At 44.2% G+C, this 24,121-nt stretch overlaps 1 protein-coding gene across 7 annotated transcripts in view; it reads right to left on the bottom strand.

Moving 5' to 3' along the window:
- The window catches only part of RPAP1 (RNA polymerase II associated protein 1), a 53,736-nt gene that overhangs the window by 6,691 nt on the left and 22,924 nt on the right, over positions 1-24,121 (bottom strand). For 3 of the 7 annotated variants that reach the window (XR_010600640.1, XM_065593081.1, XM_065593086.1), the window contains exons 11-23: positions 23,933-23,959; positions 22,153-22,320; positions 19,106-19,288; positions 16,080-16,214; positions 15,700-15,879; positions 13,187-13,344; positions 11,922-12,098; positions 8,537-8,738; positions 5,801-5,910; positions 4,760-4,955; positions 3,428-3,577; positions 2,789-2,931; positions 373-1,177 (exon numbers count right to left, since the gene is read on the bottom strand). Coding sequence is in view for 6 of the 7 variants with exons in the window: in XM_065593081.1 (XP_065449153.1) it covers positions 373-1,177; positions 2,789-2,931; positions 3,428-3,577; positions 4,760-4,955; positions 5,801-5,910; positions 8,537-8,738; positions 11,922-12,098; positions 13,187-13,344; positions 15,700-15,879; positions 16,080-16,214; positions 19,106-19,288; positions 22,153-22,320; positions 23,933-23,959 (2,634 nt within the window). In the remaining variant the exon portion in view is untranslated. The remainder of the gene's footprint in view (positions 1-372; positions 1,178-2,788; positions 2,932-3,427; positions 3,578-4,759; positions 4,956-5,800; positions 5,911-8,536; positions 8,739-11,921; positions 12,099-13,186; positions 13,345-15,699; positions 15,880-16,079; positions 16,215-19,105; positions 19,289-22,152; positions 22,321-23,932; positions 23,960-24,121) is intronic. The other 4 variants (XM_065593084.1, XM_065593087.1, XM_065593083.1 and 1 more) reach the window with 3 other exon arrangements.

Below are 24,121 nucleotides of genomic sequence, written 5' to 3'. Positions count from 1 at the left end.
GAAGCTGCTGCAGAATTTCCAGCACTCCAGCAACAGAGTGCCACAGAATCCAGGAACCACCCCTCCATCCACCTTGAGGTTCAGTTCAGTTTGGCAGAGAGTACCGAGGACCTTGACTACAGCAGGCACTACCGGCAACTGCTACAATAGCCCTGAACTGACGGAATATCACCTTCAGTCCACGTAACATTTAATGTTCTACATATTGGATTTCTTCAGCAGGAACAAAGAACTTGCCAACTAAGAAAGTACAACTGCCCCACAGGAAAGAGACAGCTAGAATGCCCAATGCAGAAAGGGAAGAATAATGACAGTGACAATATCCCAGTTTTGGGAATAAAGTGACTGCCAAGTAGTGTGCCTAGAGGTTACCTGTTTGAGTGGCACTCCCAGGGCTCTCAAGGTGCTCACATGCTCCCCAAAAACTGCCAGCCGCAGCTGAATGCTGAACCGCCTCTGCAAAGGAAGGAGAACAAAGGCTCCAAAAAGGGGGTCACCGAAGGAGACTCCTTCAAACTGCTCCAGAACACTTATATAGAGGTCATGGAATGATGCCAAGCCAGGGAGAGGGGCATCCAATTCCAGGGAGTCCAGGACTTTGGGTTGGCAATAGAGAGCAAGAAGGGCAGCTGTGTAGCAATGAACAGGTCCTTCCAGGAACAGGTCACCGCCTGTGAGGAACACACACATAAGCCGTGCCAGTTTGGCAGCAGCTGGGATGTTCTGAAGTACTCTGGAACGCCACGTTTCCAGGAGCAGGACCCACTGCAGATTCCGGGTCACAGTGTTCACTAGATCAGGTGGAAGAGTGTTCAGTATAGCCCCCCGTGTCTCTGCACTGGTCACTTTGTTGTAGAGGCTGATAAGAGGAAGGAATGGCCAGTCAGAAGGTAGGATGGGCCCTTTGACTTCAGGAAGCAGCAACGATTGGACGAGGTAAGTTCGTCCTTGGTAGGCTACCTGGGAACGAGCAAGAGCAGGCTCCAAGTGAACAAACTGAGAGAGGTAACAGGCACGAATGAAAGGGAGATGCTGGTATGATTCTCCCAGCAACACACCGCGGCGGGGTTTGGGGAAACCTGCGGCCACTGAGCCAGGCTGTGCCAGCTTTGTGCTTGTACCCAGATGTAGGATATCGGAGAAATCAGCTGCTTCTGGCCCTCCAGTTTTCCCTTCTCTGTAAAATAAAGACAAACATAACAAATATTGGTACTTAACCCCTGCTCGTGCGCAAACAAAATCAGACTGTGCGCCTCTATATTTCCTTTCCAAAGTCAGGAACAATGGAGTACCCAGCATCACTGAACCCATCTATGGCTCCCAGCTAGCATGACATGACACTTCTGTCATCCCAGATGCCATTGGCAGGTCGCTGCTGTGAGGAAGATCACGCGCTCTCAGCTGGCAAGAGCACAGCCCATTGCCAAAAAGAAACACACACATGGGTAGAGTTCTTGCTACTCTTAAGGGAAGCAATGATCTTTGGAAACTCGCAGTGCCGGATGAAGTGCCAGCAGGTGTTATCTGTCTAGGTAGATAACAAGCTTGGCTCCGCAGTGCTGTCAGGGCACTGATGTGAGAAAATACACACTGCAGGAGCCCCATTTGCATTGACAGGGCAATACTCACTCTGCTGGTTTTGCAGCTGGCTTTGATAAGGGATTGAGAGAGAGAGATGGTTTAGTGCTTAGACTACAGGACAGAGAAATCAACCCCCCCAAGATCTAATCTCAGCTCAGTTACTGATTCCAACTACAGCTTCCTTAACTGTTAGATGGAGACTACTGGGAAGGCTGTTGTGGAGGATTAGATCATGTTTGTAAAGCACTTTGAACACGAAAAGAATTGGAGAAGTCCGAAGTATTTTTAAGGTGGGTTCATCCAGCCTCTTCCAGGGATGTACCATTGCTCCACAGCAAGCTACAAGGAGACGCTCAGAAGCAATACACGGCCCAACTGTCCCCATTGCCAAACACTGAAAGCCTCACATCTGTGACGCTCAGTCTCCACTAGTTTGAGGTAGAAAATATCTGTGGTTACCTTTTAAATCTTCAGCTTTACCACACTGGAGCAAACTGTGCAGGTAGCTAAACGTTAAGGGTGAAAGGGAGATTTAGAAAGGTCTTCCAATGGGGGGGCAGAGAACAGTAGTGGGCAAGATTTCCATCTGCTTCACAGATCTTACCAAATCTTGACTCAGCATTGGTGCTTCGCTGCTATCAGGAAGGTGAGACCACTAGATGGGGATGGAAGGACACCTGCCACTAAGAAGAGGGGGAAAGCAAACCATCGTGTCTCTCTCATTACCAGTGTGCTGGAGAGAAACCTGAAAGTCATGCCTCCAGCCTTCACCAACAGGTCCCATTGCAGAGGAACGCACAACGGTGTCTGTCTTCACTCAGGCCATACATGTCTACACTGCAATTAGATATCCGGGGCTACTCCCTTCCAGCTGACTCGGGCTCGTGGGGCTCAGGGTAAGGCTGTTTAACTACAGAGTAGATGTTTGGGCTTGGGCTGTAACCCAAGCTCCGGGACCTTCCCACCTAGAGGTTGGGTGCCAGCCCAAGCCTGAATGTGTACACTGCAATTCAACAGCCCCATAGCCGGAGTCAGCTGGCACGCGCTGTGGGTTTTTAATTGCAGTGTAGTCACACCCATAAAGGAGAAAATTATAACTACGATTGAATGTAAGAATCCATTTTTTCCCTTCTTTTCCAAGAGATTTCCCACATCCCAACTACAGGCACGGAATGAGGTTCTTAAGGGAAAAAAATGCAAAGCTTACGGAATGAATTCTGGATTAAAGGCGAGACCCAAAAGGAGCTCATGAGCCAGATGCTCACTCCCTGGCAACAGACGGCTTAACAATGCCATGGCAACACAGTGATGGAGCGAGGCGTGCTGAGTGTAATCCGGACAAATGCCTGCCTGCACAGGAAACAAAAACCCAACAGATGAGAACATTGCAGCGTGTCTCAAGGAGGCAGTTACAATAAGTCAGAGGGGCAGTTAGCTGGCCTGGGGGCATCAGTGGAACATCAGTTAGATGTTGAGTCAGAGCACGGGAACAGCCAGTTTTCATATGGAGATAGTTTTCCTTCCCTTTTTGTCTTAGACCTTTAGGTAGTGTTTCTGTACATTAATAAAACAGCCTCTGTGTTCAAGTCCAGAGGCAGCTGACTTTCAATAGTGGGTGAAAGGATTCCTGTAGTTACAGTCTGCAAAGTGATTTGGGATCTAAGGCTCTGTATAAGTAACTGTAAAATTATGATAGTTTTGGCTAGTAGGTGAGTTGGGCTGTCAGAGGCAAGACAAAGACCAGCTGATTCAAGAATTAGTTGCCTGCCTGGTATGTTAGCTGGTAAGGGAGCCAAGGGTGAGGCTAGTTGTCGGGGTAAGAATGATTAAGGTGCTGGGGGGTTACCATTTTCTGAGCCAATGCTAGCACAAAGTATTGCAGATGGTATTCATGCCGCAGGATCCAGGCAGATGAAGGGGTTATGGAGGGTGGTCTGGTGGGCCAGCTCTGGAGCAGGTAGTCCTTCAGACCTTTGAAGTCTAGCACAGAGGTGTACTGTAGAACCAGAAATGGAGGCAAATACCATCAACCACACCCCACTCAGGGAGAGAATCCTCTCCCGTAGCTGTCCCTTCATCCCCCACAGAGAATAGCCGTAGGGGTATTCATATGCACTCAGATGACCTGATGAAACCTCCCTCCTCTCCACTGCAGTAAGAGGCTCTACTTCAGAGATTCCCAGTCTTTTGACTTCTTTACCTTGCATACATCCTATCACAACCAGGCCTCCTTGTATGAACATCAGAATCATCTGTACCAGATCCCGCAGTGCTTCAAAAGAAGGCACATGGGGAAAATCAGCACAATGGATAACATAGCTTCTGTTGTTATATGAGGAGGATGCAGCTGCAAAGTCACTTTAGCAGAAGACCAGAAAGCAGATTTGAGGTGGGCCTGTACCATCATTTTCTCTCCAGCAAAGTAGAGTATGGTTTGGGGGATTTCTGTCATCGCCGGCTCACATGCATTTGAATTTACTCACTGCCACTATCTTTTCATTCACAGAAATCAGAGTTAGAAGAAACCTATTAGGTCACACAGTTCATCCCCAGGGAGCTAATATAGAGTAAATCTCAACACAATATATTCTCCAGTGCTTTAGGCTACTTTTAGATGTCTCTGGCCATGAACTTCTGCTTCTTTAAGGAGATTATTCCACAATGTAGTGGCTTAGCTGGAAGAAAGGATGGGTATCAAGAAAACCTAAGTGTCTCTTTCTTTAATTTCTTCCCTCACTCCAGTTATATCTCCTTTGACAACCCTAAACAATTATTCTCTACCCCTACTCCACGGTGTTTAGATTATTCAAATATTCAGATATATCCTGCACCTTAGCCATCACGTAGCTGAACTATAAATGTTTATCTGTTCTGATCTTTTCCTATAAATCAATCCTTTGAGCACTGTGATCATTTTTTCGCTAAGTTATTTCCAGCATCTCTAAGTCCTACGGGTACTGAGGATCCCATGACTGAACACGCTATTTGAGGTGTCATCTCACAGGATCTGAATAGAGAGGGGACTCCTTGCCACTAACTACTTTGTTTTCTCTTCAGCAAAAAGAAACTATTGTTCTGCATAAGTTACCCTACACTATTACCTTTGAATCATGTGTGCAGTTCCTACCCCCTTGCTGGGCTATCACTCATGCAGCATTCATAGCCAGAAGCCACTCACCTTGCTGACCAGCCCTTTATGGATATGGGTGACGTTGTTGATGAGGAAGAGGAGGGCAGTGAGGAAGGGGAAGGGTGACTTGGAGCCAACTAAACTCATCTGCGGTTTCCCTCCAGTGCAACTCAAAGACACAATGCTGGGGACAGACTCTGATGCTGGGGAACAGGACAGGGGATTGCATAGAGCAGAGCACGGCCTGTGTGAAGAGAGACATGGAGATCAGGTCATGGGCACTCATTTCACTGACAGCTTTGGTAGTAAGTTGCAGATAGAATCCCACATCTCAGAAACACCCATACAATAAACTGTAGCCAAATGGAGTATCCGAGGGATTGCGTGCATGTACAATACCCAGCAATATGGGGCATTAATTGGCGCTGTTAGGCAGTACTGCAATACCAAATAATGTAACATGTTGGTTCTAATGGATTCCAATGTTTTGCTGAACTGTTCACAGAGTCCAGGAAAACGGAGCACAAAACCCCATCTCTTATGTTGTGCATTCAGAACTACTAGCCATAGATACCCAAAAAGACTAACATTTTTCCAGAGGTAAGCATGACCCAAATTGTCAAAAAAAATCCTACCCACAAAGACTGAGGAAGCCAGCCCCTACCTAGAACACAGGAATTGGAAAATATGCTGGATTTTTCAGAGTGCCTCCTCACACATCTCTGGTGTGCGAGAAGTGAGCGCTTCAGCATTCTCTCATCCCTTTAAAATAAATCTTCATCTGTAGAATTTTGTTTAAGAAGGCTGTTTGCACATCACCCACCTTCCAAACTGATGGATCACAAGGGCACATTCATGACACAGAATTGCTAAGCTCAGCACTTTCAGCAGAGTAGGAATTTGTAACGCTCTTAAAACTACATTTTTCACATATTCAAGGCACATGCTAGGGGGTTTCTTTATTTTTATAAGAAATGTTCTCAGTCACACAACTGCGCCTCTCCCTGCACTGCTGCTCAAACAGGTCAGAAATGGGACTGCACCTAACTTCTCAAGCTGTAGCAGCAGTCTGGCTTGGAGTGGTTTTACCTGAGCAGATCCCACATTCTGTGCATGGCAGGCTGGCTGAGGAGAGGCAGCAGCACCTCAGATGTCAAACGCTCCACTTCCTCCAGGTAGTCAACTGGATTTAGTGATGGCTGCATAAATCAATGAAAAAAAGGCATGTCTGAAGACATTCAAATGACATGAACAAACTATTCTTGGGGAAGAGACAGCTAGATTTATATCCCCCTCCCCCCCCCCCCCCGCTTTTGTTTAAAATAGCTCTTTGCCCTATACACACAGATTTTTGCTTAGCGATGATACCATGGGTTACAGTAAGTTGCTACAGGTGGATAAGCCTCCCACTACACCAATGAGACCCCAACGTGCTGACCTTTCCATTAAACACACAGATACAAAACTATGTTGTCTGTTTCAGGACTGAAGGACTGCAATACAACACAAGAGCTAATGTAACGGCCTTGTTATTTAAAGGTGGGTAGCTCTAGTGCAGTGTTATCAAAGACTTCAAGAGAATCAGAAGCACACAAGGAGATCAGTTTAGCCACGGAGGCTGAATAGTTCCCAGTATGGCCAAACATCATCCTAGATGAGCAATGCACATGATAACATTTTACACTCCCAACGCAGGGCCTTTAGGGGACCTTTCCATTTCTCCTGCCCTCAATAAGGAACACTTGAGATTAAAGAAACATTGCAGAGAATTTTGCATCTCCTTCACCTCACCAGAATGCAGTCACCCCACAAAGAACAAACTAAATCCCTCTCAAGAAAGAGACTTCAGCTGATTATTCAGTGAAGTGGAGATGCACACCTCAGTTCTGCGCCTTCTAATGGGCATGGCACAAGGAAGCCATGATAGTCACGACTGTATGATTGCTACTGAGACAGATATGACAATATCCTTCAATATCCCAGACAAACCTTATGGAATTAAGTATTTGAAGAGTCCATTGTATTAAAAATGCAAATATTTTTGTACTATTGTGGACTATATAGAACTTCTTAAGGAGGAACACAGGATTCATGCAATTTCTGTGACGTCCTGGGGACTTCAAAGGACTTTTGGGGACAATACGCGTGAAGTGGATTGCCTAGAAAACACTTGGGGTCAGGGGAATGCAAACGATCCACCTTGAAATCCATCCTTTTGAAGCTGCACCTTGAGCAGAAAACCAGTGTTTAGTTGATTACCTATTCATGGTCTCTTCAAAGGCCCAAACCAGATAACTGAGTAACTCTCAGAGTTATGAGGGTTCTTATTCTGAGCAAAGGGTCTTATGAACTTGAAGCTACAGGAAAACTCCTGCACAGGGGTTTGAAGCATTGCTGACCTGTCAGAGGCCTTGTTGTTGGAGTGATCTCTGGTAAGCTTGTTAGCCATGCGTATAGGTTCTTTTATTGTTTTCTGTATGTTTTCTCTGTAATGCTTTTACCTTAAGAGTAAAATGTGCTTGCTTATACAGAGCCTGTGTGGTAACTAACAACTAGCAATTACACGGTCTACTGTCTCTAAAGAGAAGGCAAAAGAAGTCTGCATAGGCAGCCTGTCTTTTGTGGGGGATATCATAGTATAGTCAGGGGACTGTGCAGCCTGGAAATACCCTGGTCAGAAGGGAGGAAGAGACATGTCTCCCTCCAAGAGAGGCAATGTCTGGGGAGCTAGATGAGGTGCCCTTGCTACACCAAAGAAGGGGAAAATAAAGGTGCAATTGCCATGAACTGTGACAATAACAGAGACAGATTTTCGGACCAGCCAATTAATGTTTTGCATATTTTTTCATCTCATGTAACCACAAGAACATTATTGGGGGTAAATAATCTTTGTACTGGCAGGGTCTTACACACAATTTTCTTTCTTTCTAAAGGAAAAAACATTCTAGAATTAGAATTCAAGGTTCTAAAAAAAATGATTTCCAAATATTCCAGGACTGGACGGCATAAATGTCTGACAATGAGTGCTAGAGATGTCAAACACTAATGTCACCAGTTCAAATCCAGCCCCAAGTTTGTAGCGGCTGAAAGTCATTAGCATCTTTTGGCTATTTGGTGGCCTATTTGAAGTGAGCTTCAAAGGTCTCCATCCACTTCCTAGTGGATAAGTCTCCACACCACTTGAACTGGCACTACAGTGCACATGTTTTGGGCACTCTCGGAGGGGGCAGCAAAGACTGACTGGCCAGAGATACCAAATTATCCCACACCCTTAAGAGATATTTCTTCCAGGTCAGGGTTGAGGCCTTTTGGCGGGACAGTGCAGAGGATGCTTACACTGTGGTTGCCTGTCTGATACTTTTTCTGTGAATAAATGTAAGATGTCAGGCTGATGTATTTTGAGGCTTGACACGTTTCAGAAAATTCACTTTAAAGATGGTCATATACCATGCCAGTTATTGGGTTCCTCTCCCTGTCTTTACAGAACTTTACCTCAAATGCCCTTTGGGCAGCAAATACACTCATCTTCATTGTTCCTATACTCTAAATACTGATGGGATGACACTCAGTCACAGGGAAAACAGGATTGTGGGCACTGCTGAATGTGAAGGACATTGGCAGTTCAGCCAATGGTTGCCTGCAGTTTAAAGGCTGGCCAACCTGGATTTAAGGACTGGCGATCAGTGTATAGTCCTCAACATTCTGTCAACTACATTTCCTTCTAACTTGCTCTCGTTTCAAGCCTTGCTTGGAATTCAAGACTTAGGAAGAAAACACACAGGCAGGTAACATGGAAGGATGTCCTGGTTCTGTAACAGGCCTTACCTGTTGGCTGCAAATGCTGTAGTAAACCCCCAAGTAGATGATGTATGTTGTTGTAAGAGGCTGGAGAGCTTGCCAGGTTTCCAGTCGGGAGATTTCCTGGACAGACCTCCTCAGATTGGTCTCCAGGAAGGGTCTCAGGCCTGACACCTGATTCCAGGTGACTGGTGGAGGAGGAATCTGCTCTCCATCTCCTGGACCACTGCTGCAACGTAACAGAAGGATGACATGGCAAGGGGGAATTTCTCAGCAAGAATCTTATCCTTGAACCATCACAGCTAAAAACAGGCTTTCCAGTTATGTGCAGTCTTAAAGACTGGCAGACACTAGGGAAAGGTACCAGCTCAGAGCCACCACAAACCTGCCCAATCTGCCTCATGGATGTACACTATGCCAGCATTATGTGTGTCTGCCTCTTAAAAAGCTGCTAGTAAACTGCTGATATGCCTTGAGCAGATGCCTTTGTGGAATGATCTGTAACAACTTCAGATCTCCCTTAAGGGGCCTCCAGCTAATTCAGAACGTACCAGTCTGTGTTAATATTCTCACCCAATCCTACTGACCCTACCTGCATTCCCTTCTACTTATCTACTTTAAATTTATCTGCCATGCTGACCCAATCACCCAATTTGGATAGATGACTCTGGAGCTCCTTGCTCTCTTTCAACCAACCATCTTCAGGAAATTCTACTGCTTCACTGTCTACTCTTCCTCTACAGCAGCAATAAATATTAAGACACTGGACTCAATATTGATTCCCTGGGGGAACCCATTATTAATTTTTTTCCCACTATGAGATTTAGCTATTTACTCCCACTCATCCTCATAGAAATAAAGAGGAAGGAGACAGACAGTAATAGCCTGATATTCAGTAAAATAAGGGAGAGCTGTGGCGAATACACACAGAAGAATGGCAGAATGCATTGCCAGCTCATGGAACAATCCTCATTGCAAAAAACTGGGACGGGCAGGAAGCAGATGAGTAGCAGTGGTGAGGAATGTAGTAAAAGGTTTAGCTCATTCCCCCTGAGGAACTTTGATATGGTCTTGAAGTGAGGTGTCTTATCCCTATGGAATTTGCAAACGAGAATACTCATGTCATTGTCAAGTTAAAATTCATATACCTTTTTCTCACATATCTCTGTCACTCAGAGATTCTGAAAGGTGAAGGAATTTCTAAAATCTAATTTGCTTTCCACCATTCACTTTCTGCACCTCACCCAGTTTGGATCAGTGATGCTCAACCTGCGGCCCGCGGGCCACTTGACATCCTCAGGGCCATAGAGATTGTATTGGATGCAGCCCACAATGGTAAATACGTTGAGAGCCACGGGTTTGGACAATAAAATGAGGCAGGTCAGTTTCACTTTGTTACTGCTCATCAAGTGCCTGGTTCTCACATACACTAATGAAAGCTGTTGCAGCTGAATCTCCAACCCTTACAGGGAGCAATCAAAGGGAATCCAAAAGAGGCATAAATCTTGCTTTTCATTAAAAATAAAACCACCATGGAATAGGTTTATTTGAGTGGCATTTTATGGAGGACCAAACGCTGCTTTATTAATGATGCCCATTTCCCCTCACCAGTCCTCAGGTATTACTTTTTAAACTACAGCTGACCAGCACCACTATGGGAATTCACTTAAGAACATAAGCCATATTGGGTCAGACCAAAGGTCCATCTAGCCCAGTATCCTGTCTTCCGACAGGGCCAATGCCAGGTGCCCCAGAGGGAATGAACAGGTAATCATCAAGTGATCCATTCCCTATCACTCATTCCCAGCTTCTGGCAAACAGAAGCTAGGGGACACCATCCCTGCTCATCCTGGTTAATACCCATTGGCGCACCTATCTTCCAGGAATTTATCTAGTTCTTTTTTGAACCCTGTTATAGTCTTGGTCTTCACAACATCCTTTGGCAAAGAGTTCCCGAGGTTGACTGTGTGTTGTATGAAGAAATACTTCCTTTTGTTGGTTTTAAGTCTGCCACCTATTAATTTCATGTGGTGCCCTCTAGTTCTTGTGTTATGAGAAGGAGTAAATAACACTTCCTTATTTACTTTCTCCACACCAATCATGATTTTATAGACCTCAATCATATCCCCCTTAGTAGTCTCTTTTCCAAGTTGAAAAGTCCCAATCTTATTAATCTCTCCTCATATGGAAGCCGTTCTGTACCCTAATAATTTTTGTTACCCTTTTCTGAACCTTTTCCAATTTCAATACATCTTTTTTGAGATGGGGCAACCACATCTGCACACAGTATTCAAGATGTGGGCATACCATGGATTTATATAGAGGCAATATGATATTTTCTGTCTTATTATCTATCCCTTTCTTAATGACTCCCAACATTCTGTTCGCTTTTTTAACTGCTGCTACATATTGAGTGGATGTTTTCAGAAAACTATCCACAATGGCGCCACAATCTTTTTCTTAAGTGGTAATAACTAATTTAGACCCCATCCTTTTATATGTATAGTTGGGATTATGTTTTCCAATGTGCATTACTTTGCATTTATCAACATTGAATTTCATCTGCCATTTTGTTGCCCAGTTTGAGAGATCCTTTAGTAGCTCTTCACAGTCTGCCTGGGATTTAACTATCTTGAGTAGTTTTGTATCAGCTACAAATTTTGTCAGCTCACTGTTTACCCCTTTTTTCTAAATCATTTATGAATATGTTGAATAGGACTGGTCCCAGTACAGACCCCTGGGGGACACCACTATTTAACTCTCCCCATTCTGAAAATTGACCATTTATTCCTACCCTTTGTTTCCTATCTTTTAACTACTCCTGCACTGGTGACCTTCAGTATGCATAAGCAGCACTCTCACCTGTGGAGTGATGGGAGGACAATAACCAGGTCCTCACTGGGAGAAACTAGTGTTCCTGGGAAAGTGCTTCAATGATGCACTTTTTAAATTCAGTTGACTACAACTTTCATTACACAGAAGTATCAGGTACAGGATAGATCAACTCTGTCTCTAATCTCCACATACATCCCCGTCTCTAGTTACTGTCTTGTTCCTCCTTATGTCACACCCAATGCACTAGATAACCTACTTCAGCTACTCTCAAAACACGTGTCCTTTTGCAGAATTTCTGCAAAACCCAGTAACATCTTTGGGACAGGGATCCTGCTTTCTTCTATGTATTGCACACTATTGAGCACACTGATGGTACCTCTGGAAAACATGACTGTTAAGAGGACACTGTCACATAAGTCATGTTTGGAGCCTAAACTATCTAAAGTGAAGGTTAAACAAAATGGGAGGGTAGGCCATTCTACATCCATGCTTCTGCGATGGTACTGCAGACAATACCCTGGAGAGAACTGGACAGTGTCCCTTTAAAACCACAACTGACAGAAAGTGACAGGCCTACCTGCTGAGCCGGGCCTGAAGCTCTGCCGTGCATCCTGCAGTTTGAGTCACATGGGTCAGCAGGGTGACCACAGCTGTAGCTCGCTGGATGGAAAGTGGAAACGTGGGGTTTTCCTGGCAATCACTGAGCAAGTGGGGCAGGGACTGGAGAATCTTCACCAGCACGGGGTAGAGATCCCTGCAGTTTGTGATGGGGAGGACGAGTAAAAGAACAAAACCAGGAGAATGTCATTCCAAGCTCAGCAGAATGGGAATGTTCAATTAATGCAAAGCTCTTCCTGATAGATAGGGCAGTGTCCTAGCGTGACAAAGTATTTATACCACACTCACTGCTCTAACATTCAATCACCTGCCCAAAGTAACATAGGTACAGACATGCAGCTTTAAGGAATCCTCTTCGGTTTCTCTCCCCACTCCTCCTCCTTGGCATTAAGATTTTTTTTAAAAGATAATCCTAAACTTCCTGATCTTAGTCTATGGGTTTGGAGTATTGGGGGATGGGATGTTGTGGAAGCATTATTATGAAGCAACAAGTCTCCCACCAGGGCCTGAAGACAGTGAAATTTCCTATTATCCTAATCTCTTCTGAAAGGGAGTTCCACAGCAAAGCCCTGCCACTGAAAAAGCTCTGTCCTCCACTCCTACTAACCGCATTCCTCTGGGGAACAAGTCTATGGCTGCAGGATAGCACAGTTATCAGAAGAAGATTGTAGATGAAGAGAAAGAGTTGATCCCTGAAGTAGCCTGGACCCAGCCCACTAACGACCTTGAAGGTCAGGTACAAGGACAGAGAATTTGACCCTCTACTGGATTGAGAGCAGAATGCAGTCAGTAGAGCACCAATTTGCATTGGCCTGTGTTGTTTAGCACGCATGCTGCTGCTTGTTGGACCATTCAGAGCTTTCGTACAGATGTCAGGTTCATTCCTAGGTGTGTTGCAACAACTGAGCCTGGAGGTAATGAATGCATAGGCCACCCATGTTACATGAAAGAGCTGAATCCAGTTGTGAACAGCTGGGAGAGTGGGAATTTCTTGTCATGTGGAGAAGGAGCAGCACGATGCTGGTGCTAATACTCATTTAAATGAGGGAGATCATGAAAGGATGGAAGAAGCTGAGGTCACAACAGAGAACTCAATGGAAGCTAGGTTTTACAGCGCCCTGGGGAGGCTCCACCGATCCCTGCAATTACCTGCCCTGGAACAGGCAGCTCATTCTCTTCATTACACAGACACTGAGTCCCCATTTCTCCAGGTTTGGGCCATACCTGTAGAGATCACAGGACTGACCGTAGCCAGCAGCCACAGCCCACAGCCGGAAAGCCTCGGTGCTCAGCCTTATGGCTTCCTCCCTGCGCAGAGGCAGGTCCTGGGGATCTTCAGCTATAAACCGACTCAGTCGACTCTTCAGCTCAAATTTATTAAGCTGGAAAGAATAAGCAGACAAATAAAGTAGTAAGATGTGTGTCTTCTTTGGGTCTTATCACTAGAGCCCCATGCACTGATACAGCTGCAGCCTCCATTCATAGATTCGAAGGCCATAAGGGACTACTGTGATCATCTAGTCTGATGTCCCGTATAACACCAACCATAGAACTTCCCCAAAATAATTCTGAGAGTGACCTTTAAAAAAAAAAAAAAAAAAACATGCAATCTTGATTTAAAAGTTATTGGTGATGGGGAATCTACCAAGACACTCTGGTCCAATGGTTAACTACCCTCACCATTAAAAATGTATGCCTTATTACCAGTCTGAATTTGTCTAGCTTCAACTTCCAGCCACAAGACTACGTTATACCTTTCTCTGCTTGACTGAAGAGCCCATCATCAAATATTTGTTCCTCACCTACGTACTTACAGATTGTAATCAAATTACCCATTAATCTCCTCTTTAAGATAAATAGATCCAATTCCTTGAGTCTGTCACTATAAGGCGTGTTTTCTAATCCTTTGATCTTTCTCAGGCCTCTTCTGTACCCTCTCCAATTTATCATCAACATCCTCCTTGAATTGCAGGCACCAGAACTGGACACAGTATTCGAGCAGCGGATGCACCAGTGCCAAATACAAACGTAAAATAACCTCTCTGCTCTTACTCGATTCACCCGTTTAAGTATCCAAGGACTGCATTAATCCCTGTTGGCTACAGCGTCACACTGGGAGCTCACATTCAGCTGATTATCCACCATGATCTCAAAATCATTTTCAGAGTCACTGCTTCTCGGGATTGGTCCCCCATTCTGTAAAGATGGCCCGCAATCTTGGTTCCTAGATGTATACATTTACATTTAGCCATATTAAAACACACATTGTTTCCTTGTGCCCAGGTTACCATACAGTGATGTAGATCACTCTGTATCAGTAGCCTGTCCTCTTCATTATTTCCCACTCCCCCAATTTGTGTGTCATCTGCAAATTTTCTCAGTGATTATTTTGTGTTTTTTTCCAGGTCACTGATCAAGATGTTAAATAGCATAGGGCCAACAACCGATCCCTGTGGAACCCCACTAGGAATACCTCATTCTATGATGATTCCCTGTTTACAATTACATTTTGAGACCTATCAGTTAGCCAGTTTCTTATTCATTTAATGTGTGCAATGCTAATTTTAATTCAACCCATTCTAAACTCCCCTTTATAATCATACAGCTCATTGTAACATTTAAAGCTATCGGTTTAGTTTGTGTTACATTAAGGTTCCATTTATAAGGGGTTAATAAATGATCAATAGATGTTACGAACATGCTATAGATGTTATAAGCAACCCACTGTGGGACTCTAACATTCTATAACAACCGATTAACCTTTTATTAAAAGCCTACTAATCCTTTATAAGCCATTTATAAATGGAACCTTAATATAAAAGAGTGACCTAATTTTTGATATTTGGTGGTTGTTCAAGAGGTTTTCCTCTTTCAAAATGGGGTCTCTCATGTCTGTTCAGGTACTTTATTTGATAATGGGCTCTTGCTCTCTTGGAAATGTTCAGGTTTTAGTTTAGTTTCTTGGATATCAATCTACTAGGAGCCTCTATAAATACTGAATTGAAAACTCCAAGAGGTGCCTGCTGTATTATGATGGGTACCTGCCAGCCATGCTGACTTCACACGCTGCCTTGCATAACGGACTTCATTCGTTTTTCTGATTGGTTGTTGGAAGTGAGGTCATCAGTTTAATGGGCAAGGATGCTCCCAACACACGTCCACACACACACACACACACACACACACACACACTTGGCCTCCTATGAGGATTGTCTGACCTTAAGAGACATCTCTTAACAGTCAATCAAATTATGTAGAACATATGCATTTGGCAGCATACAGCTGAGACACACAGAGCTGGAGGGGCTGGGAGTTACACTGCTAATACACCTCTACCCCGATAGAACACAAATTCGAATACAACGCGGTAAAACAGTGCTGGGGGGGGGGGGGGGGGGAAGAGGGCTGCGCAATCCGGCAGATCAAAGCAAGTTCAATATAACACGGTTTCACCAATAACATGGTAAGATTGTTTGGCTCCCGAGGACAGCGTTATATCGGGGTAGAGGTGTATTTTAAGTGTTTGGAAGCCAGCTGCTTTTCTTCATTCCAGAGATGGATTCAAATCAGAACCCAGAGCCAACCTTCCCTCCACATGAACTCTGGGTCCAACTCTACAGCTTAGACCCATCTCTAGTTAATTCCCTCCCTTTATTTAGAAAAGAAGGCATACTAAACCAGTGCTTCCACTTCTGCCCCTTGTGACCAGAAAGGCCATGCTGAATCATACTGCTTACCAGTCTGGCTGTTGCATTCCTCCCCCCAGATGCCAGGACTCTGATTAACTTCATGGCGGTGGCACACGCAATGCCATGGAGGCTGGTGAGCAAGTGGCCTGGTTCAGCTGCCCGGGGATCCCACTGGATAGGGAGAAACTCTCTAACGATGGTCTCAATCAGCCGAGGACAGGCTAGGAGCTGTACAAATGCAAGCAACACAGACATTGACTCTCAGGGCAGGAAAGCAACTCTGGCAGTTTGATTGTCAGCAGGAGCAAGTAGCACAACAATACTGACACAGTCACCCTATCCCCTCTTCATTTCTCCATCTTCTTCCTCACCATTCCCCCTCCTCACCCATCACCCTCTTCTCTCTAATCTTCTGCATAGGTGGGTACCTGACTGCATGCTTCAGAGGAGTGCCTTGCTACCCGGGTGAGAATATCCAGGATGTCCAGAACTACAGCAGGGACTGGTCGTACCACCTCAAGGATGTACCTCAGCCGATGAAGAAACTGTGTCTTCAGAAGCCCCTGCAAGACAAAGAAAACAAAAACAAACCCATCACATTCCTAACATTAGCTCTACACACAATGTTCATGCTACAGCTGCTGGAGAGAAAGCCCTATGAAATAGGTGTCTATTTAGAAGAACAGGATTTAAAACCATCCTTTGTTTTAAAGGGAGAACTCTCCGCTAAGAGCAGCCAGTGTGAAGACAAACAAGTATAAGTTGGGATAGAGAGAGAAAAAGAGCAACTGGACTTCCACATGGGATCAGACCATGCACATGAGGGATCCAAACCCACATGCTTCAGCACATAAGCAAACTACTGACTGAGGGGGATATGAAGACATTTCCGCCATAATAGACAATTATGAAATAACATGCCTTTACAAGTTCTCCCACCTTCTTCTGACACAGCTGAAACTGACCATTGATCCCTGTCTAGTCCAGTATCCTGTCTCTGGCAGTGGCCAGAACCAGAAACTGAGAATGGACAGTTAATCCCATTTTATAGGTAGGAAAACTGAGGCACAGAAAGATTAGGTGACTTTTTTAGCGTTAAACAGTGGGAGATCAGAGTCAGTGTCAAAGGCAGGAACAGAATCTGAAGTTCAAGTGACATTTATTCATTTTTGGACCTGGAAAGCAGGCATTTCCAAAAACATGTGGATTACTACTCCTGTTTTATGGTAACATCTTGGTGATCTGTTCTGGCATTTAATATAAAATGCACTTGCAATAAAAATAGAGGGAACTGAATTTCAAAGAAGCAGCAGATTCATATGGCTATGATATAGCCATGGAGGCGCATAGAATGGACTTGTATCTTGAAAGGTCCCCAAATCATCTTCCTTTAGTAAAAGTCACTATAGGAGGATGCAGGCTTCTTAAATCCCTCAAAATTGCACCTTCCAACCTCATTCATGGTCATCCTCATGCTCTACTTCTTGTGACCGCAGCTCTATAAATGTTCTGTAAAAGCATACCACCATCTTATGCACATTGGACATGACTACCACTGCAGTCGTCTTGTTCCTAACTGGTGCAAGTCTGCAACTTGCTGGGATTGTCTAAGTATCTCCTAGTTTGTTACAAAAATCAAATCAACAGACGTTAAGAAGCGGCCGTAATTTTTGGCACTGGAAACAGTTTAATATCCTCTCCTCAGCTGTTTTTAACAGCCATGTTTCTGCTCATCAGTTGTCATCAGTATCATGTTGAACACTCCTATCTTAGCTGTCACAAAGACATCCATCCAGTCATACAGACCTCTGAAGACGCTAAAATGCCACTGACAAGACCAATCGAATGTATGATTTCTTTGGTTATAGAACCTCCTGCTATCAACCGACTACTCGGATAGATAAAACAGTTCAACCATTCAATGTCACGGCTATCTACATGCAGTATCGGCAGGTCATTCATTTCTGTTTTATAGGAGGCATGCATAGCTTTGGTTTTATCACCATTGGTCTTAAATCCATAGATCCTGAGTTTTTCGCAGCTCTTCCAGCATTAATTGTAGTTGGTCAGTAATCTCTCCATGTAAGGCTACATCATCCACATACGAGATCTTCTAAAGATGAATCTTTAAAATTTCAGACCTCCTACTTTGGCCTCAACCAGCTTTGTCATCAGACAGTCTATTAGAACAGTAAATAACACTGGGGAGTGAACGCACACCTGGCACACCCGATTCTACCAAAAAAATCAAACTAATACAACTGTTGACATTCATACCTCTAAACATACTGTGGTACAACTCCACCACTAGACACACTCAAACCTCAGGCATCCCATACTTGCATAGCAGCACCCTCAGTGCTGATTGATGCACTGAGTCAAGAGTGGCCGTAGAGTCTATAAACACAATCTGAACTTCCTCTTGTCACTCTAGTCGTTTGTCAATAACATTCCACAAAGCATATATAGCATGGATTGACCTGTATGGAAACCACACTGGTTGTCTCTCATTTTGTACAAGCTGATCGCTGTCCTTTTTTTAAAAAGGGATGAAGCAACCCTTTTCTAATCTTCTGGAATGTGATTGGTTTCCCAAACTTTTAAGATAACTAAAAGCTGGACCTCCACTCTTGAGCAGTTTTGATGAAATATTGTTAAGTTGTTTGTAACTGTTAGATTGCAAACAGCATTTCCTTTAATGTCACTGGCCTGTTTCTCCTGGGTTCATTTTTAGATTAAGGTTGCAGCTAACATCTTGTGGGCATCCGTTCATTAATTCACAAAAATTCATGTTAGTTCAGATTAGTCATAACACCACTTGAGGACAACAATCACATCAGCAGGATTTGGCAGTTATACTGATCTGAGACTGACCAAACTTTTCATTCAGCACCACAAGCTGAGTTCTCCTCTTCTTTGATCCTGGACTCGTTACTACTCATTTAAACACACTGCCAGTATCTCTGAGTAGAACAGAGATCTAGCTACCCCAGAGCTGCTCAGTATCCCAGAGAAACAGAATAACATGGTGACAGCTGAACACAGCCTTAAGCACTTGGGTCAAAATGCTATAATTGAGGATTTACATACCACAGTGGGCAATGGTGGCCATACTATCATTACCTAGAAGGTTGGCTCTGAGATAACAAAAATGACTGTGTTTCTAGATCTCATATCAGTGGGACAGGGATGAAGAGAAGTGCATGGAGAATTCACATTAAAGTTGTAAGTGTTTAACTGCAAAACGCAAGCATAAGAGGGAGGTGAATGAATTATTAGGTGGTCTCACTTAGGTGACATGCCATAAATGGTGGTGACATCAAGGTCACCAATGTTCCACAAATCACATTGGAATTTCAATGTACAGGTCCATCTAGCAAGCTTTAACAGCACATACAGCCTTCATGCAGATATGGTTTTGCTGCCGAGATTCCAGACATAGCTATGGGTTTACCTTTATGACATCATACCGGGCCACATCTGGATCTGGCTTGTTTTCAACCTTTGATTTTTTCCCTTGTGTTTTTTCCATTAGAGTCAATTCTTCCTCTTCCTCTTCCTCCTCCTCTTCACTGTTGGGGGTGAAGGGGAACACAGCCATCCCCTGGTACCATGAGAAAGTCTGGTCAAGATACTCCTGTAAGGAAAAGAAAAGCACATACGTAAATTATAGCAAAGGGAAGGTGGAAAGGGAAGCATTTTAAAAATGCTTTTGAATACAAGCCAGTGCAGCCCAAAATGGGAACAAGAAACCATGGTGCATTCACAGAGCCCAAGTCTAAGCTAAAGGGACCTAGGGAGGATGCCAACCTCAGACTGGTCCAAATTCTACTGAGACAAAAGCATTCTAAACAAATATGCAGGATGGGTAGTAACGGTTTATCTAGTGGTTACCTGGAAAGTGAGATTCTTGGGTTCTATTCCAGTTTCTACTGCGGGCTCACTGTTGACCTCAAATGGGTCACTTAGAGAGGCATTTAAGTTAAAACGTATGTTAAAATAAGAGTTATCCATTTTCTTCTACATTAAACTTGGTTTACTTTTTGCACCTTTCTCAGCTTGGGCAATGAACATATAGACTAGACAGCTTTACTTTTGTTTCTATCCCATTTCACATTCAAGTTCTTCTGCTTTAGAACAAGGCTGTAAATATCTGAGCTTCCACCACTTCAGAGAAATGTTTCCATCCAACCAGACCTGTTTTCCAGTGAATATTTTTAACTGCAGAAAAACTTTTATTTTTTTAAATGAAAACTAAATTTGAGGCTTCAACTACTTGACAGAGTCCCTTTAAACTCATATCACTTGGTCTGCCAATCAGTAAAACAAAGGTGTGGTGCGGCTTAGTTAATGCTTGTAAAGTTCTTGAACAATCTTGGATGAAAGGTGCTATAGAAGTTTGAACTATTATTAGGCACAAAAAGCAATGCTGAAAAGATGAAGGGTAAACTGTGATGTCAAGGGCTCAGAGAGAAGGCTGGGATTCCAGCTGGAAACCCTGAAATTGGGATCCACTCTTGTAAACTTAGAAATCAAAAAGCTCTAGATAGATTATTTCAGTCTTCAAATAATTAATACGAAATAAGTCACCTCCCTTAGGCAAGACCTAATTTATGGATGAAGGGAAGGTTTAGCTAGAATGATAAAGACCTGAAATTATAACAGAGATAACAGATATATTAACAGACCCTTAACTAGGCAGAAACTGGGCACACCTGGAAAAGCTGGAGTACTCCTCAAGAGTGAGGTCATGCACAGATGAAGGTGAGACAAGTTAATGATGACATATTTGTGGAGCATTACCCTTGGATAACAAGTATTTTGCACATGTAAATTATCTTCCAGCTAATGATCTCAGAGTGCTTGACAATTATTAATAAATGGAGCCTCCAAACATCCCTGGTAGACAAGGCAGTATTGTTTATCCCGATTTGATACAGGCAGACTGAGGCTGTGAGATCACGCCACGGGTCTGTGGCACAGCCAAGGACACAATGGCAGATGCCCAGTCCAGAGCTCTACACACAAGACCATCCTTCCTTCGTACATCTGGAGCCACCCTCCGAAGCCTGATAACATGAGTGACACACTGAGGATGTTCAAAATGAGAAATCACAACACAGACAGATGCCTTTATAGTGCAATTGTTGGTAGAGTTTCTGGCCTTGCATATGCAAAGACATCATACCAAAAGTCAAGGCGGCAACATTCCTTCTTTTATGGCTCCAGCAGAGAGCACCTTGACTACTACATTTTGCTCTGGGCACCTAGTTACCAGAAACATGTAGACAATTCAAAAGGGAGTCAGAGAAAAAAAAAATCATTGAGAGGCTGGAAGGATTGGTTTATGGCACTGTTTCCAATGCCAGGGGCAGGGCCCACCCAGGAGAGCATAATCAGACCAAGGGATGAAGGAGCAGAGGAAAGAAACAGTAGGGGGGAGGGATAGCTCAGTGGTTTGAGCATTGGCCTGCTAAACCCAGGGTTGTGAGTTCAATCCTTGAGGAGACCATTTAGGGATCTAGGGCAAAAATCTGTCTGTGGATTGGTCCTGCTCTGAGCAGGGGGTTGGACTAGATGACCTCCTGAGGTCCCTTCCAACTCTCACATTTTATGATTCTATGACAGGGAAAGCTACATGACCCTCCATTCACCTCACCTTCCCCACTGGGACTATCCTCCTGTGATTGGAGGAAGTTGCAGGGGACTGCTTGAAAGCTACCTGCTTTCCTTGCCTACTTCAATGGCAGTCCTACTGCAGCCCCCTAGGGGAGCAGCTCCTGGTCAAAAGGCTGAAGATTCAGGCAGCAGGGCTCACCCATGCTCCTTCTGCAGGGTAAGCCCAGCCAGGAGGGCATGTGCGTCTTTGCCCCAGAGGGTTATCCATGATAACTACACCGCAAAAAAAAAAGACCTGCAGTCTTCTGGTGAAAGGGGGATGCAGGAAAGAATGAGAAACAAGGCCAAGAAAACAGCAAAAGGGCCCAGGAGAAGGAAGCAGAGAAAATGAACAGATGAATCGAGTGAGAGCAGCAACTGTGCTGGGATAAGGCATGAGAGGGAGAGCATCCAGCAGCCAGTCCACTGGCTGGAAAGGGGGCACCACAATAAAGGGCTGGAAACCACTGATGTAAGAGGTCAGATTAAAAGAACTAAATACATTTAGCCTGAAAACGGGGCTGTGAAATAATACAGTGTACATGCACACCAAAAAAACGAGAGAAGTTCAGCAGCCCTGAGATGAATTTAGGGCAAGGCAGAGTTAGTCTGAACAGCAGGAACAAATTCTGAATAGTCAGATCTATTAGAGTAATTAGGGCCAAGGAAAAGGAGTGGTGGAAGCCCCATTGCTTACAGTGAGACTGAACAAAGCATGAAAATAGTGTTCTGTGGAGAATAATGACACTGACCACCATACGGCTTGGTCCAAACGACTTAATAGGCCCCTTCCTTCTGATTCCCACACCCAAATCGGTATTACACCCAGCACCACTCTCTCACCTCATCTTCAGGGGACACCAGCAGTATATGGAGAGCCCGGACAGATGCCGCAATGACATTATCCACTGTATCATCCAAGGAGAAGCGCAACAAGAAGAGGAATCCGGCATCAAGCAGCAAGCGCAGGACACTACCCTTCAGGGAGGAGGCAAACTCCCCAGCCTTGGCCTGAAAGAAATGCCATCCACAACCTCAGCATCAACAACAGGGTCACCCCATTAAAGCCAGCTGTGTATTAACATGCACCACACTTGCTGTTGCCTATGTTAAATGTAAAGCAGCTAAGAGAGCTGTGTTTGGTCAGTGACAACGATGGAGCACCCTGTCCAGTGGGAGCTGCACAGCAAGGCTGGAACATTACATACACCTCTACCCCGATATAACACGAATTCTGATATAACGCGGTAAAGCAGTGCTCCGGGTGGGGCAGGGCTGCGCACTCCGTCAGATCAAAGCAAGTTCGATATAACGCGGTTTCACCTATAACGCAGTAAGATTTTTTGGCTCCCAAGGACAGTGTTATATCGAGGTAGAGGTGTAGTGGCTACACATTTTTAATCCAAAGCTAATTAACTCCAGAATGACCCTCGCAGTTTCCCGCAAGTAGACTTTAGAACCAATTAAAAAGGGAATCCAGCAGGCATCCTGGACTCCAACGGACATGCAAGATGCACAGAAATTCATTAGGGTCATGTTCAGTTCAGATACCCACAATGCTGTGCAGTTTGGGAATGTTTCCAACTAACAACCTGACATGGCTTCTTTTGAACCTTCCCCTCTCTACAGAGGAGGTTCATCAAAATGCCCCGACTGGATAAATATACGTAAGCAATTACACTGCAAACACACAGAGATCCATGAGGAAGGCCGTGCTGCCATGGCACATCATGAACACCAGACTGATTGCAGCTTCATGAGCCACAGTCCCCCCAAAATACTCCTTTTGTACCTCCACTAGAGGGGAGTGGTCCCACATTCCTCATGCCATTCCGCCATTTGCTGACATTTCACACTTAGTGTGAGGGATCACAACTCCTTTCCTGTTTAAGCATGACAAACTATCCCTATGACTGAACTAATGCTCTCCCACTGTGGTCTAGTCCCTCTGCACTAACCCTATCAATGTGTGGGGCAGGGAGAGTGAAAAGCAAGTGCAGCAGGAGTAGGAAGACTCTTAATCCTTTGGTTTCTATTCTTTTGTTTTCTGTATGTGAATGGCTTCCCTTCCCTCACCTCAGAGATCATACTTTTTAATTCTGGACCAAACTCCTGCTCCTCACCCCATCCCACAAAGTTCTTCATATTAAGTCCTCTCTGCATCATTCATTGCTGACATCCGCAGCAGTACGTTCCCTGTGAGCCAAGTAGGAAGTTGTGCTGCTTTCCACTGAGGCAGACAATTCATTCTGCCACCGGTGCTGGTGCATTGCTTTAGGAGTAGGATGGTTTATTCTCACCTGCTATAAGAACAAGCATGTCACAGGTCTAGCTCAGCCAATGGGAGAGAAAGTGCAATAAAATAGCTTATGTCAGATGTAAGGCTGTCGACTAATCGCAGTTAACTCACGCGATTAACTCAAAAAAATTAATCGCAGTTTTATTTGCACTGTTAAACAATAGAATGCCAATTGAAATTTATTAAATATTTCGGATGTTTTTCTACATTTTCATATATGTTGTATTCTGTGTTGTAATTGAAATCAAAGTGTATATTATTTTTTATTACAAATATTTGAACTGTAAAAATGATAAACAAAAGAAATAGTATTTTTCAATTCACCTCAAGTATTGTAGCGCAATCTTTGTCCTGAAAAAGACAAACGTAGATTTTTTTTGTTACATAACTGCACTCAAAACCAAAACAATGTAAAACCTCAGAGCCTACAAGTCCACTCAGTCCTACTTCTTGTTCAGCAAATCACTAAGACAAACAAATTTGTTTCCATTTACCGGACATAATGCTGCCCTC

This window comes from Chrysemys picta, chromosome 4 (assembly GCF_011386835.1).
Source record: "Chrysemys picta bellii isolate R12L10 chromosome 4, ASM1138683v2, whole genome shotgun sequence".
Lineage (NCBI taxonomy): Eukaryota > Metazoa > Chordata > Testudines > Emydidae > Chrysemys > Chrysemys picta.
This window is presented reverse-complemented; position numbering and strand designations above follow the sequence as displayed.